The sequence below is a fragment of the Staurois parvus genome, unplaced genomic scaffold, assembly GCF_062004578.1.
Source record: "Staurois parvus isolate SC_StPar_1 unplaced genomic scaffold, SC_StPar_1.0 ptg000152l, whole genome shotgun sequence".
Classification (NCBI taxonomy): domain Eukaryota; kingdom Metazoa; phylum Chordata; class Amphibia; order Anura; family Ranidae; genus Staurois; species Staurois parvus.
The window spans coordinates 305130-321519 of NW_028317948.1; the positions used below are offsets into that span (position 1 = coordinate 305130).

The 16390-nt window shown below is 39.3% G+C and overlaps 1 protein-coding gene across 1 annotated transcript in view; it reads right to left on the minus strand.

Annotated features, from left to right (window-relative positions):
* Window positions 1-6294: 6294 nt before the first annotated feature.
* Window positions 6295-16390, minus strand: part of DNAH3 (dynein axonemal heavy chain 3) — a 213068-nt gene continuing 202972 nt past the window's right edge. Inside the window, exon 37 of the mRNA XM_089674783.1 lies at window positions 6295-6824. Within this exon, the coding sequence (XP_089530909.1) occupies window positions 6471-6824 (354 nt within the window). The 3' untranslated portion in view covers window positions 6295-6470. The remainder of the gene's footprint in view (window positions 6825-16390) is intronic.

Below are 16390 nucleotides of genomic sequence, written 5' to 3' on the forward strand. Positions count from 1 at the left end.
AATATTTTCTCTTATTGCGTATTCTTCTAGCTTGGACAAGATGGTCTACAAAGAAAAGACATCCCTTTGAAAACCAAGAAGATCAACAGAATCCAAGGAAAAGAATGAGACCATCATGGGACAAAAACCAGGATGACATCCCACAGAAGGAGTTTCAGAGATTTGATCCCAATGCAGCCTGGCTCCCAGAATTGGGACTTAGCATGAAGGACAAGGCTGACATTGAAGATGGAAAGCCTGTCTCTCCTCATGTTGCCAAGGCTGTGGTCCCTATACTGAGAAATCAGTTTAAACAAAACGATGGTCATCCATGTATAAGATTTGTTGGAAGGCATGTCACACCAGTGCTAAAGCCAACTATTCAGTTACACTACGACTGGCATATCGGACATGTTTTTGTAACTGCCTATAGTGGCAAAAAGGTGGTGATGGCAGACAGCAATCTTGTTATTGATTATAGATCACTTAGCTTCCAGCAGATGAAAAACAGCTATACGTTTCATCTGAATGACCCACTAAATCACATTCAATATCAATATGTGCAGCAGCAGTTACTGATAGAAACTGTGTGATGTACTCAGCTGCCAATATGTTTGAGATGTTGACCCCTGGAGGCAATCCAGAGTGTACGTACAACAACCATCTATTAAGACCTCATTTCATCAAGTGTCTGGAAAATGGGACATTTACCGAATTTCCCAAAGAATGCAAACCTCCATCACTACCAAATTTCTTCAAATGCCTGTAAAAATCATCAGAGATGAGAGTTGTCAACTTTAACCAGATGATGAAGTCCACTGGACAGAAAATGAGAAATCAACAACTACAGACAACAAGTAGAATCCAAGGAAAAAATAAGACCATAGTGGGACAACAACCAGGGTCACATACCATAGAAGAACTTTGTATACCAGCATCCAAGGAAAAGAATAAGACTATTGTGGGACAATAACCAGGATGACATCCCACAGAAGGGGTTTAAGAGATTCAACCCCAATGCAGCCTGGATTCCAGAATTGGGACTTAGCATGAAGGACAAGGCTGACATTGAAAAGAGAAAGCCTGTCTCTCCTCATTCCTCATGAAGGCCAGACTGTAGTCACTAGACTGAGAAATCAGATTAAAGAAAACAAAGATCATCCATGTATAAGATTGGTTGGCACTCATGTCACACCAGTGGTAAAGCCCATTACATGATAGCTGTCATGAAGGACAACTTTTTGTAACTGCTTGCAATGGCAAAAAGTTGGTGCCCACATGACCTCATCATGTGGGGGGGTGTACTTTGCTGAGAAGGATCTTCCCCTGGTAAAGCACTTTGTCCTCAGTGGGAGGGGCATAACATATAGGCGGATAGGATCACGTCCTCCTTCCACGTGCAATCCCCCCGGTGAGGTGTTGGAGTGCACGCCGGTTCTCTAGATCACTCTGCAAGGTTGTGCCGACAGGATTTCCAAATGGATACAGTTGCATTTTGAAGGACATTCGCACTTTCTGGCTTTTGAGAATACAAGCGTGGAATCTTCTGATTCCACGTGGTGAGACCATTTCATATCTTCACTGTTGAGTGCAGGACTGTACATTACGGCATTCAGGCATACAGAGTCAATCAGCTACCTGCTTAGTAGGCTGGACCTGTATTATGCCCGCCAGATTATCGATAGACAGGCTGCAGTGATGGTCATGAAGTTATACAGCATAGTGGCATACCTACTACAGTTATGAACTGAGTTAAAACCCCTTGGTGGTATCTAGGTTGCCCCTCACTAGTTGCTCTCCTCTCTTGTGGTGGAACTATACCTGTGGATCTATATTCCATGTATATCTATACCTATTGGGACTGTTCTTATAAGCCGGATATTTAGTCCTTTCATTTTCACTTTTACCAGAACAACCACAGAGGGTCCTACCGGGAAGTGTCTCCATCTGCACGGGATAAGGGGAATGGCGCCGCTGTCCACATGCTCTAAACATCAGGGGGGGTACAGTATGTACCCCTTACATATTCAAATGAGAAAGGGCTTCCAGATTCCAAGGGGGCTCATCCCCACCTCTTTCCTGGCCTGCCAGGCTGCATGCATAACTTAGAGTCTGGTATGGACTTTGGGAGTCATTTCATGCCATTTTGTTAAGGGACTGACCAGAGAGGGATTACTTTGACGCAGTTGGCCAGCTTAAACATGTATTGCAATGCATGTGAACTAAAAATTCCTGTTTTTATGCAACATTTGCATTCATCATTTTTAAAGTTTCACTGGAAATGACATCCTACACATAGCTTCCAGGTTTTTTCTATTTAGGGGAGATCAGCAAATGCTTATTTACTAGTCTCCATGCCTTCCACCCAGCTTCACCCGCAGGTGGTACAGTGGAGCCTGGGCAGCATGGTGGAGGGGAAATGGGAGCGCACTTCCAGGGTCACAGAAAGCGATCAGGCGCCTGTACAGACATCGGATTGCTTACATTAGAAAGCCAACAGTTGGCATGTGGAGTGCATACACACCACAAGCAGCTGCTGGAATGTGTGCAAAACTCCTTGCTGCCATCGATGTAAGGCATACAGCTGTGGACATGCTGTGGACATGCTGACTTATCAGCATAGTTAAACACAGACAATTCTACATAAAATGGAAGACATATAAAGGACAACATGACTATAACATGGCTGAACTACTTTTCAAATCACATTAAATATACATGTATCCCTTACTAATATATTTATTAAAGCAATTGAAACCAGGGGTCGCGAGTATACACCAGACTGTGATTCCAAGAGGAAACCAAATTAAACACAGAGATACTTTCATGTAGTCAGTTCTGCAGTGTCTGGTGTGGATCCAGGTGACTTTTCCTTCACGTTTTGTAAACCGAACATGAAATAGATGCTTTATTGTGTCTTCAACCACTTCCTTTTTATATATATATAATATATATATATGTATACATATACACACACACTTTGTATTGGGACTTATAGATAAATAGATATAAATATATATTATATCAGAGTCACTCCCCTTACAGACCCCCATCAGATCAGAGTCCCTTCATATTAGCACCTCCCTTAGAGAGCCCCTCTCATTAGATCCGAGTCCCCTTATATCAGTACCCCCCTTACAGACCCCCATTAGATCAGAGTCCCTTCATATTAGCACCCCCCTTAGAGACCCCCCCATTAGATCAGAATCTCCTTATATCAGTGCTTCCCCCTTAAAGACCATTTATTATATCAGAGTCACCTTATATCAGCACCCCCTTACAGACCCCCATCAGATCAGAGTCCCTTCATATTAGTACCCCCACTAGAGAGCCCCCCTCATTAGATCAGAATCTCTTCATGTTAGCACCCTTGTTAGAGACTCCCCATTAGATCAGAGTCTCCTTATATCAGTGCTTCCCCGTTAACCTCCCTAGCGGTATGATTATGTCAGTATTTCTGTGCTCAAAGCGGTACATTTTTTTGCATGGAAATGTCTTTTTTTTATTGTAGGCCTGTAATTCTTAAGAATAACTCACTGAAATCTGTCCGAACAAGAGTCTAGTAAACATGTTAAAATTTGAAGCACGAAATCATAAATTATAATTTATTAAATAATCTTAAAAAATAATAATATAATAATAAAAATATATAATATATATATAATAATAATAATACATTTAATTCAATAATATAATCAAACCAAAATCAAAAGCACTGAAATTTAAAATAGAGCACCAAGTTCGCACATCACTGAGCAAAGTCGCAAAATTGTTTTCAGTGTCTGATGACAAATTTCCCCGCGTTATACGTCAGATACGTCACTTCCGGTCATGCGCATTGGCGTTATGCACGCCGACCTACAAGGAGGCGGCCATTTTCACATGCCATGAGTCATGCAAAGCTGTACAGGTGCCATGGACGGAAAGGAACCCGCGAGATGTCGGCTGATGTAAGCAGTTGTTCCCTGGATCAATACGGCAGTACATGTGAAGGACATTTTCATTATTTACTACCCATGGCACAGGTGGTGAGTGGACTGTTACAAGAATAACGAAGAAGGCTTCTTGTTATCTACTATATACATCAGAGTGAAAGTACCCAGATTGACTGTCCTTATATTATTTGTCTTATTTCAGGATGGGGACATTATGATGCATTACCTAGATGCAAGGCATACAGCGTATATTGCAACAAACGGAAGACCTATTGGGCCTCATTCCATTACGTATATCAAAGTGGTTTATAGTCCACACGTTGTGGTGAAGAAACCATATAAAGCAGGGCTCTGCTATCTTCATTTATTATTCCATCAAGACATCAACAGGGACTCCTTCATCTATAAGAATTTTTGCAACTATTTGCATCTACCAAGGGTAGATGGGCCCCAATCACATGTGCCTCAATAGGGTTCTACTGCATGAATCTATATTCATATTATTGGGGTATATCCCCCCTTCTTATGCAATTTTTTACCCATATTGCCTTGAATAGGCTAAAGGTTATGTTTCTCTCCACATGGTAACTGTATTAGCTATTATGCATAGCATGTGATAATTACATATTATATTTTTTGAAAATTTTTTTGAAAAACCTCCTACAGGGAGTGTAACCTATGTGCGGTGCTGCAAATGCTTTAGACAAACTTTGTCACTGTCTCTGCAGCACATACTGTATATATCCAGACCGGTCTTGGTGTGATTTTAAATGGTTTTAGGTCTGTGTGTATTGTCTCATACTAAGGTGATGGTAAACCAGGGTGATTGCCCTGTTGTCTATCATTAATGTTTAATAAAGCATCATTTTTTGGAAATTTTTCTAATATGGCTAAACCTTTTCTACCATGTCAAATTATCTGGATTAAATTCACATTTATTATAGAAAACAGTGTTTCATATCTAAAAGCAGTTATTTTTAGGTCTGGTTGGAGTTGTCCTTTAAATACTAAAGGTATAACCATTGACTGTGTATCTGCCATCTGTGCAGTTTTACTTTTAGCAGCTAGAAGTTAAATTGCCAAGAGCAAAAAGCAAAGTTAGGATGTTCTTTCTCTAATACCTCTGTTCCATATTGTGTGGTGTCCAGTTTATTTTGATTGAAAGTAGTTTCCTGTCCACTTTTGAACAAATAGAATTCAGATAATTTGTCTTCATAGATGTCCCTGAACACAATCTGGAATTTACAACAGCAAAAGTGCCTCTTGGAAGGCTCTATAGCTATATCCATAGAAACACATTTTTAGAATCTCACTAATGGGTGTTATAGACAGCAATAAAACCTGAGAGGTGTTATTTATTGTAGTTGTTTTACTACTTTTAATTTTTTCAGATCAGTGTTTTCACTGGGCTAAACTAAATAAGGGAATCCTGCTATTTTGTAAGATCCGCTTTAAAAAGACTAAAGCTGGCCATACAGATGGATATAAAATCAGCTGGTTTAGCAGGGACTCACCAAATTTTGATCCTTCTATGTTTCTGCTGGAGAACAATTAATATAACGAACAGCTTCTCTTCTATGGGAATGATGGAAAATTTCCACTCTATCAGCGCATGCAGCCACTTGGCTACAGCGCTGATCAATGTGTTCTGAGATCACAGTTGCGCAGCAGGGAGTATTCCGTCATCCACCTCGATTGCATGCATGGTGATTGGGCACATGGGTGCGAGTTCACATGCTCCTGGTACCCATCAGAGTGGCTGGGAGCCCAGGAAAGTGAGTTTGTGGGTGAGGGGAGGGGTAGTAAGAGACTCTATCCTCTTCCCCAAATGGGTCACAGAAGAAAATCTGCTATAAGAACACATGTTGGCTTACTATTTCTGAGCTCTCTGTCTGAAAATAATTTCTTGCCTGATTTGGATAATCTTTTAGTCTCAATACTTTTTAACTAACTGACCTCTGAACAAGCCCATAGAGATAAGCAATAATGTATTTTCTGCAACTCCTATTTGATGCATCCTTGTGGGACTATGATTTACTGGAGGCTGAAAGTTTTTTGTTCTGTTTTATGTACCACTTTGATGGAAGTCTCTGTGTTCTACTTTGCTGCCAAAGAATAAAACTGGTTATGAAAACCCAGGAGAAACCACTTAAAATAAATGTACGAGTGTATGGTCTTTGCAACACATCTTACAACTGTTAAAGCATAGTGAGAGATCACCGAAAGTGTTAAATAATAAAACACCCTACAAATCTAGGTGTGGCTATGTAGGTATAGCTAATTTTTATCTCGGATACATGCTAATAAGGTAAAAGTATATGAAAGGCATTGTCAGGCATGTTGCTCAGGGCAGAGAAATGAATTTACTCTGGCTACAAAATTGGATTATGTTCAAATTTATTGTCAAGATTTGTACAACCATTAGTACACAGAAGACTGATTTTTTTTTTAAGGCACATACTATTGGACATCTGAAATGTATCAAACAGAATGTGTACAGTAGTAATGCAAATAAAATAACAAGTAGGAAGAGTTAATTCCTACACTTTACATAAATTAATCATCAAGTTGGCAAAGAGCTGCCACACCGCGGTTTATCCAATGTTTCTGAGGTTTGTCTGTGGGAAGTTCTATAGAGAGGACATAGTTGGTGGAATGGCCAGTGGTTGAGAGCGTTCCCCGCCTAGCACTGGTTTTATATATAGGACAGAAGTATGAGTTTTTGTGCTCAAATTTTGCACTTTCTCCTGGTTTCAGCCATATGACAGGTAGAGGATCATACAGGATTTTGGGAAGAGATTCTCCAATTTGCATTTCTTGTCTGTCCCAGCGTGCGCCCTCTAAGAAGAGTCCTCTGATGTACGCACCATCTTCTGGAGATGTGTCTATGGTGTGCTCGTAACTGGTCACCTGAAATGATGACAGAGGGAAATTTATACAGATGTATACAGAACACCCTGAAAATTTAAAGGAAAAGCATTGTGGGTAGCCAAAGCAACCATAATACTACATCAACTTTTAAAATAGAAATTAATCTAGATAGCACAGGAACTGGTCAGATAAAGGATCATTCTAACACTACGGGCCAGCTAAATATGTATTTAATATGTAGGATTATGCTATGGCAGAAGTTGTATCAATGTTCTGTTTTTGAATAGTTTAATGTCTTCAGTAGTAAGACATTTTGTCCTCGAACATGGAGGCAGTGTGGTTAGTTGCCTAGCTTTTATTAGATGGGGTGTCTCCCTGGTAAAAAAGGAAGAGTTGTAGACAAGGGGGCACTCTTTATGTCTGGAGGAAAAGAGATTTAATCTCCAAATATGGAAAGATTTCTTCACGGTAAGAAAATGTGGAATAGTCTCCCTCAAGAGTTGGTTCTGGCCAGCTCAGTGGATTGTTTTAAAAAAGGCCTGGATTCTTTCCGAGATGCACATAATATAACTGGATACTATCATTTATAGGTAAAGTTGATCCGATTGCCTCTCGGGGATCAGGAAGGATTTTTTTCCCCTGCAGGAGCAAATTGGATCGTGGTTTGCTATTTTTTTTTTTTGCTTTCCTCTGGATCAACTGTGGATATAGGATTATAACTTTTATTTTTAATGGTTGAACTGGATGGAATTTTGGCTTTTTTCAGACAGACTAACTATGTAAAAAAAAGTATTGCAAAAAGAAAGTAAATGGATATAGCTACTGTGACTGAATGACACAGTACCTTTAGGTTTAAATGGCAAATTGAGTCTTACTCCAAACCTATAAAGTGCAATCTAATTTTTTTTCTTATTGTTCTTAATGAGTGAGTATGTGCGTGTGTATAAGATGTTAACAATTTATAGTGGAATTAATTTGAAACATGCTGGATATAACATATTAGTTATTACTATATATATATTTGTTATTTTCACATAAAATTTACAACATACATTTCCTCTATGCATGTCTAGTCCCATCACAGTAGATAATAAATTTTATTTTCTCATGTATTAGGATGTGTAGAACTTCAATTGTGTTTGTGCGTACTATATTGGAAGGTGACTTTCAGCGGTTACCAATGTTTATTTAGGCAGTCCCAATCTTACTTTAACTGCTGTATCTACATATAATGATTACTTTCCTCCTAGATTGTAAGCTCGAAAGAGCAGGGCCCTCGATCCCCTCATGTTTTGCATTGTATTGTATTGTTATTGTTCTGTCCCCCATTGTAATGTACAGTGCTGAGCGAACTATTGGCGCTTTATAAATACTGTATTATAATAATAATAATTACTCAACTTTCTCAAATCTTATAACTATATTCTCATCTCAGTTTATTTCATGTCTACCTAATTCACAGCCTTCTTCCCTTACAGGATGAAAGCAATCAAATCATTATTCTACATAAATTAACTTTCCATAACTCTTAAAAATATCCTTCACTTGCCTTCTTCAGTGTAGATTAAGGCCCTATATTAATTCCTTAAAAGGTCACCTTCCAAACTGAAAAAGCAGCAAATCAAAATAATTTCCCCAACTGACACAAAAAAGCCATTGTGTTTCACTGCTAAATTCACAGCGTCATCAGGGGTTAAACCATTGTGAATGTGTGCCCACCGGTGCACAAATAATATATAATAAAAATTATAAGGTCACCTCCGGGCTTGTATAGCCTACTACCGGCACATTTTGATTGCATATAGTTGGTCCAGAGTTCTCTTTCAAGGTGCACCATGAGAGGTCTGATATGCAGGATGGAGAATGTGGTGCAAACAGACACCAGCAGGCACCATTTAAGGGAAGGGTGCTGGGACACATGTATTCCCATTCTCCTGAGGCAACTGACATGGTTCCAGCAAAACCGGTGGGGTTACTGAGATAGTTCCTTTCACATAGAAGTTGTCCAAGTACTGTGGTTTATGCAATACTGCTACATATGAATATTGACTTGAGTTGTGAATAATAGGGCTGGAGAGACATTTAAATTGTTGTTTGATTAATGAACTCTACTATATTGGTAAGTAACAAGCTGCGAAGCCAACTGAAGCAAACATGGAATAACTGGGTTTATGTATGAGACATGCTTATGGTGGAACTCCCATGAAAAAGTCATGTATGCTATCAAAGACATTGCAATCTGATTTGGGATTACATACTTACAGCACACAACAAGCTGTGGAAACAGCAATAAAATACACCGCTCCAGTCACTCCTGCCTCCTCCTTCCTAAAGTTGCCATCAGGTACCTGCCTGAGTGTGCAGTAACAGGGCTGCACACTGATGACATCACTGGTGGTAAAGAGCTAAGTAATAAAGACTACACAACAAGCTGTCGCATTGAATGTTAAAAGTTTTTCTATCAGGATATTCATGTGTTTTTGATGCAACATCTATGATAGATTCAAATTCCCTTGTTACCAGGCAGACCCTTTTCCCCAGAGGAAGTGGCTGCCACACGGAAGCTGGATGTCAATTGTGTTCCATCTGCACTCAAATATCAGGTACATTACATGACTTTCCAAGTAAATACTTTGACTCATAAACTTTATACTACTGAAATTGCTAAACAGCTCTTTGAAGTGAACACTGATCAGCTGAGGACATTTGTGGGACCAGCTTACAAGAGAAGTCGCATGAATAAGTCATACTATATTGTATATTATAGAAAGCTGCATGTGATTCCTCACCTACAAACAAATCTAGACATAATCAGTACACTACAAATAGACAGAATCACAAGGGATTTAGCAGTTTACAGTTTTTATATATATTATTTGTAAACGGCTTGTCTCATAGCATGTTATGTTTTATTGAAGATATTCCTGTGATATGATATACTGGATTGATGCAAACCCACGATCTATTCGTATTCCTGTGTTACCGGGAAAACTTTCTTTCTCAGAGAGGAGTGGATGCTAATAACTGTGTTCCACCTGCACTTGGATGTATGGTTCGTTACATGGATTATCCCAGTGTCCTATGACAGCAAATGACCTTATTATCTTTGATATAAATGGAGAGTTATACATGAGATATAAACTTATATAGGCTATGCTTAGTGGATTGACACATTATATGGAGCCTTGTTGGGTTAGTTCACCTTTTCAAAAAAGAAAAGGTTAACTAACAGCCTACACCCTCCTGGTCTCCATTGCACTTATGTCCATGCGTGATAACCTTTTAAGTTCATGCTATATGTAATATCTCGACTTTAAATTGGGAACAGTGGTTTTTACAGCTCTTGCAATGAGTTGAATGCACATAATGATATTATACACTGTGCCAGTAAACGTAGATCATAATACGCAATACTTCTAAATCTTTTTACATAATTGCAGAGGGTTATATGGAAGGACTGTAAGCTCTAACGAGCAGGGCCCTCTGTTTCCTCTTGTACCAAACTGTATTGTGACTGTAATGTCTACCTTCATTTTGTAAAGCGCTGCGCAAACTGCACTATATAAATCCTGTATAATAATATTATAAGCATACAGTTGTAATTGAATCTTATTATCCGGTTCCGCGTTGCCCTATAACAGAAATACTGCTACAGGACAGCACAGGTGCGCAAAATTACGCCATTTGCAGCCTCGGCTGTCAATCACCGGGTTCTGGATGGTGATTACTCGCCGGGACCCAGTGATCACTGAATATCTCCAACGGGGGAGAGACCTGTGTATAAACAACACAGAACTTTCCCCTATCAGCTCCTGCACACTGCTTTGTATGGCTCTGCATAGCAGAGTCACACAAAGCAGTGTGCTTACAGTGTAAAGCACTCACACGGCATACTGTGAAACAACATATAGTTAACCCTTTGATTGCCCCAGATGTTAACCCCTTCCTGCCCAGTGCAATTAGTACAATGTCAGTGCTTTTTATTAGTACTGTATTGGTATCACTGGGGATGTCAGTGACACCAAGTGAGTTCCCCCCAGTGTCAGAATGCCCGCTGCAGTCTTGCTATAAGTCACTGATCGCCGCCATTACTAGAAAAAAAAAATTCCAGGATATATATCGCTGTTTGGAAACGCTATAACTTTCACATAAACCACGTAGTTTAACGTATTTGGATTTTTTTTTGCAAAGACATGTAGCAGAGTACATTTTGGTGTAAATTTATACCAAAATTTGATTTTACATTTTTTTTACTGGATGTTTAATAGCAAAAAGTCAAAAATACTGTTTTTTTTTGTTTGTTTATAGCGCAAAAAATAAAAATGCAGAGGCAATCAAATACAATCGAAAGAAAGCTCTATTTGTGGGAGAAAAAAGGATGTAAATTTAATTTGGGTGCAGCGCTGCATGACTGCGCAATTGTCAATTAAAGCAGCGCCGTATCGCAAAAAATGTCCTGGCCAGGAAGGGGGGTAAATCCTCTGGAGGGCAAGTGGTTAAATGTTTTCATAGTGGAACAAAGTAAAATGTTTAAATTGAGCAAAGTTTTTGAATCCAGAATATTTGTTATTTTTTGTATTAGTACATAGGATCCCCCCCCCCTCACTTCCATTCACACTAAGCTGAGTGTTTTTTAAAGTGCCCTTTGAGTGTTTTTTTTTAGCAGATGTGCAGATATTATAGGTGTTTTTTCATTTAGGTGTTTTTGCTGTGGCCAATAGAAATTCCCACTGTTCAGGCATTTTCCATTCAAGTCTATGTGGGAAAAAAATGCTCAGATCTGCCTGAAAAGTAGCACAAGGACTTTTCTAAGTGACAGCCATTTTGCCAAAGGCGACAAAACCCTCAAGTGTGAACAGGTGCCATTGGAAATAATGGGATTTTACTTGTTGAACATTTTTGAACTTTGAGCTGAAAAACACTCAAGTGTGAATGGGGTCTTCACATATATGCGGCCGTGCGAGCCACGTTTTGCGTGGGCAAGAGAGCCCATTCATTTCAATGGACTCCCGTGCCATGTGACACACAGGGAAGTCCCTGCACTTCTTCTGAAAATGCAGCCTGCATGGGAAACTCGGTTCCCAGTACGGTTGCGTTTTCCAGTGCGGGCGGTGTGTCATTAGAACTAATGGCACCCCCCTGTGGGTCCTCATTTCTCTGTGCGGGTGGTGCGGCTGCATGGATTTTTGTGTGGATCCACAGCTGCACCACAGCACAGATGTGAACCAAGCCTTAAGGATAAAAAAAAGGTGTAGGGTGTAAAGAAGTGCTAAGAGTTGGTGAGGCTTTTTGCAAGAGTAGATACAAATTTTCCAACATGGATAAATAGACTTGGGTGGAGGGGATGAGTGATCACCACCAGCTTGTGTAAGTGTTTTTATGCACACTGCTAGGAGCTATAAAGTTAGCTATTCTTGTGTTTTAACAGATTCAAAGGGGTTGCAAAGGATCTCCAAAGTGAATTGCACTGTTTTTAGCACATTCTGTCTTATTAAGCTGGGTTTGTCACACATTGCTTTTCCAACTGTGTGGTTCACCAATGTTGATGCATTTCTAGATTTTCACGTCTCCTACAAGAACACGTCCAGCGCAGAAACAGTGTTAATGCTTGTGGACAATTCATATAACAATGTTTACATTAAAATTCAAATATCAGTGTGCTTCATATACAGTATGTTGGCCTTCTTTCTTTTACCCTTAGATTTGGAAGGAAACAATTTTTTCTAGTTTTTGACAAATTAGTAAAATAACAGTGGTCCCCAGATGGGAGTCAATGTGTTTGGCTCCAGACCTCTTTACTGTGACTAAGGTTGTTGGTGTCAGCCTGTTGTTCATCCAGATGCATGTAAATGTATGTACAGTAAAGAGGGATTTATCCTCTGGTGTAGACCTCCTCCCTGGTGTCTTAACCCCTTCATGCCTAAGGGTAAAACAAATCTTACCGCCTAAGCACAATTTTGCCACTTTGACGTGTTAGTAAAACCGTACATATCATCACTACACAACTACTTTGTACATCCAGGTGAATTATACCTTGTTTTTTTCAGGACACATTGGGCTTTCATTTGGTGGTAAATGGTAATGGATATCTCCTGACTCTTTTTTATTATCAAAGGAAAACTGATCCAAAATAGTGAAAAAAAGAAAAAAAAATTAAATATTTAATTTAGCTGTGTGTTTCTTGTTACTACCATAACCTACCGCCAGAACAACCCAAAATAAAGTTTCCAGCTGTAGACAGTCGAAGCGATACCATATATGTGTATGATATTTGTTGTTTGTACCCACAGTACAGCCCAGAAACAATAGTGCCCATTTTTTGGTTTCTTTACCTAAAACACACTGACATTGACACCAATTTAAAGCAAAAAAGAAAAAAAAAATCCTGACCTTTGACCCTGACCTTGACCCAAACACTAACCCTGGCAATGAACTAGTTCAAACCTTGATCGAGGTATTTTTTCTTTATTTTTTAAATATTTATTTAAAAACAAACAGTTGTTTTTTTTTCTCTATGCAAGGAAGGCAAGAGATACAGTGTATCTCTCTCCTCCAGTCAGAGAGAAAAAAAAAACAAGGGGGCCGGGCTGCACAGTGACTGATCACTGTGACAGCTGATCAGAGGCTATCACAGCGATCATGTGACCCAGAATTGGGAGTCCCGGGTCCCGATCATTAGAACTGGACCCGGGGCTCTCAGTGACACCCCGGTCTTTGTGCTGGGAGCATGTTGTGCGGTGCGCTCCCAGCAGAAACACAAGTATGCAAATATGCACCCCCATGGAAAAAAGCCCAGTTCTGCAAGGCTGCATATTTGTGTGACGTTGGTGGGAAGGGGTTAAAATGAACCTGCAAAGACATATTGACGCTGCTATTGTTTGTTTCAGGTCAGGAGATGTACCTAACAGTGAAGTAACAACCAAGACAATGACCTGGAGGTCTACAATGGCAGCTCCCATATATTATGGTAAACTTGAGGCTGGATTTTGGTAAAAGTGGGTGTGGCTCATCTAAGGTGAGGGTGGCTCAATAAGTATGGTTAACCACTTGCCGACCTGCTCACAGTGAATGTACTGTGAGCAGGTGGCAGCTGCATGCACAGCAACGTACTAGTATGTTACCAGCTTCCTTCTGGGTTTGTCAGCAGGTGTCAGCGAATGATTTTGGCTGAAACCTGCTGATCAGCTGTGTCCAATTACAGCACAGACTTCTGTGTTTACAAACACACAGAACAGTGATTGGGCTACTTCTTCTCCCTGAAAAGCAGAAAGAAAAACAGCCAGATCTGTGAGTAAAAGCAGCACACATTACACTTGTTAGGCATACAATTAACCTCTTGGTAGCTTCTTGATGTTCCCAGCCAGTGTCATTGGTACAGTTTACAGTATTATACCTGCTTACTGTATTAGTCACTAGCAACGTCAGTCAGTGTCCCTCCCAGAGAGTGTCTGCTAGTGCCAGATTGCCTGCCACACTAACACAGTCCCACTATAAGTCGCTAATCCCCGCCATTACAAGTACAGTGTCTGTAGCAGTTTGTAGTAGCTATAACTTTCACACAATTAATATACAAATATGGTGATTTTATTTTTTTTTACCAAAGATGTAGCAGAATACATTTTGGCCTAAATGTTTGAAGACATTTGAGGTTTTGATTTTTCTATTGGATATGTTTTATAACAAAGTAGAATATATATATACAGTATATATATATATATATATATATATATATAAAATGTTGCTTTTATTTAAGTTTATAGAATAAAAAAATAAAATACCCAGTGGTGATCAAATACCATCCAAAGAAAGCTCTCTTTGTGTGAAAAAAAATTATATAAATTTCCTTGGGTACAGTGTTGCATGACCGAATCATTGCCAGCTAAAGTAGCAAAGTGCTAAATAGCAAACAACGGCCTAGTCATAAAGGGGATAAAACCTTCCAAAGGACAAGTGGTTAAAGCAGTGTGATTTAGTCACTGTATGCATGTGAAAAAGCCAGGTTTTCATTAACATGATGATGAAAAATATTTTATTATATGAACTAATGTAGTTTATAATTCCCCAGTCTCCTTCTGCAAATGTAATAAAATGTTACATATGAACAAATTTTAGTTAAAAAAAACCCAAAAAAACTTTGTGCAAGTTTTGTCTATACATAGACCCCTGAATTCAAGGCTCAGGTTCTAAACATGATTTTCTTCCAAATTAGCACTAAGCACCAGCCTTTGCAAGACTAAACCCCAAAACCGTTCAGTCAAATGTCAGAGCCTTTACGAGGTTCAGGAAGTTGACTGTTGAATAACAGGCACAGGACTTTGCACAGACCTATGCTGAATTTCTGTGTACAGTCTGGGTCAATCAATCCAAGGGTTCAGGAGACAGAAAATGCTTTCATAGTTGAAGCAGATACTTGTATTTCCTACACTTCTGCAATATTGCTAGTTTGTCTACTTTTTCATCCTAAACAAGATCTATATTCAAGAGTGATGTCTCCTCATTTTCATTAGAAAATTTCAACATCTAAACTTTTCTTAGAAATGGTGAATCTGAACATTTTAATAATTGCCAGATTATATCATCCAATCAGATTTTCTTTACATTTTTTCTACTGTCCTAGTCATATTTGTTCTAGAGATATAAAAAAAATCAGCCACCTTTTCTTTAACTTGTGACAGTGGAACCAGCTTATAAAAACAGAAGGAAGTGGTTTATGTCTCCCATAAACTAATCACGTCTTCCATTTTCTGACCTAAATCTGAAAAAAGCTGACACTTTCCTTTTCACTAGCCATGGGTAATCAGCCCAGTTGTGTGTTTATGCATATGTTACTAGGGCTATAAAAGAAGCTGAAATCAACATATGAAAAAGAATCTTGCTCTAGCAAAAGTAAAGGCACCCATGTGGGAAAGTGTGCTGTGAGGATACAGTGGGGGATCTTCAATGATTATACAGGCAGTTCCCATATATTGTATAGTACAAAGGCAAATCAATCAATGTGCTATTGGCCTTTGAGGGAGCCATCCTTTCATCATTTAAGAATGCAGACAACATTTTGTGGCAATCTTTGATTAACCACTTGGACATTTTTGCGATATGGCACTGTGTTACTTTAACTGACAATTACGTGCTCATGCAACCCTGCACCCAAATTAAATTTACAGTTGCAAGAAAAAGTATGTGAACCCCTTGGGATTACGTGGAGTTTTGCATGAATTGGGCATAAAATGTGCTCTGAACGTCATCTAAGTCACAACAATAGAAGAACACAGTCTGCTGAACATAATACTACACAAACATTAGATGTTGCCATGGTTTAATTGCACATAACATGTAAACATTCACAGTGCAGGGAGGAAAAAGTATGTGAGGCTCTAGCTTAATGACTTCTCCCAGAGCTAATTGGAGCCAGGAGTGAGCCAACCTTGACTCCAATCAGTGTGATGATATTGGATGTGTTGCTGACAGCTGTCCTGCTCTTAAAAAACACACACCTGTTTTGGGTTTACTGGTTTCAAGAAGCACTGTCTGATGTGAACCATGCCTCGCAGAAAAGAGCTCTCAGAAGACCTACGATCAAGAATTGTTGACTTGCATGAAGCTGGAAA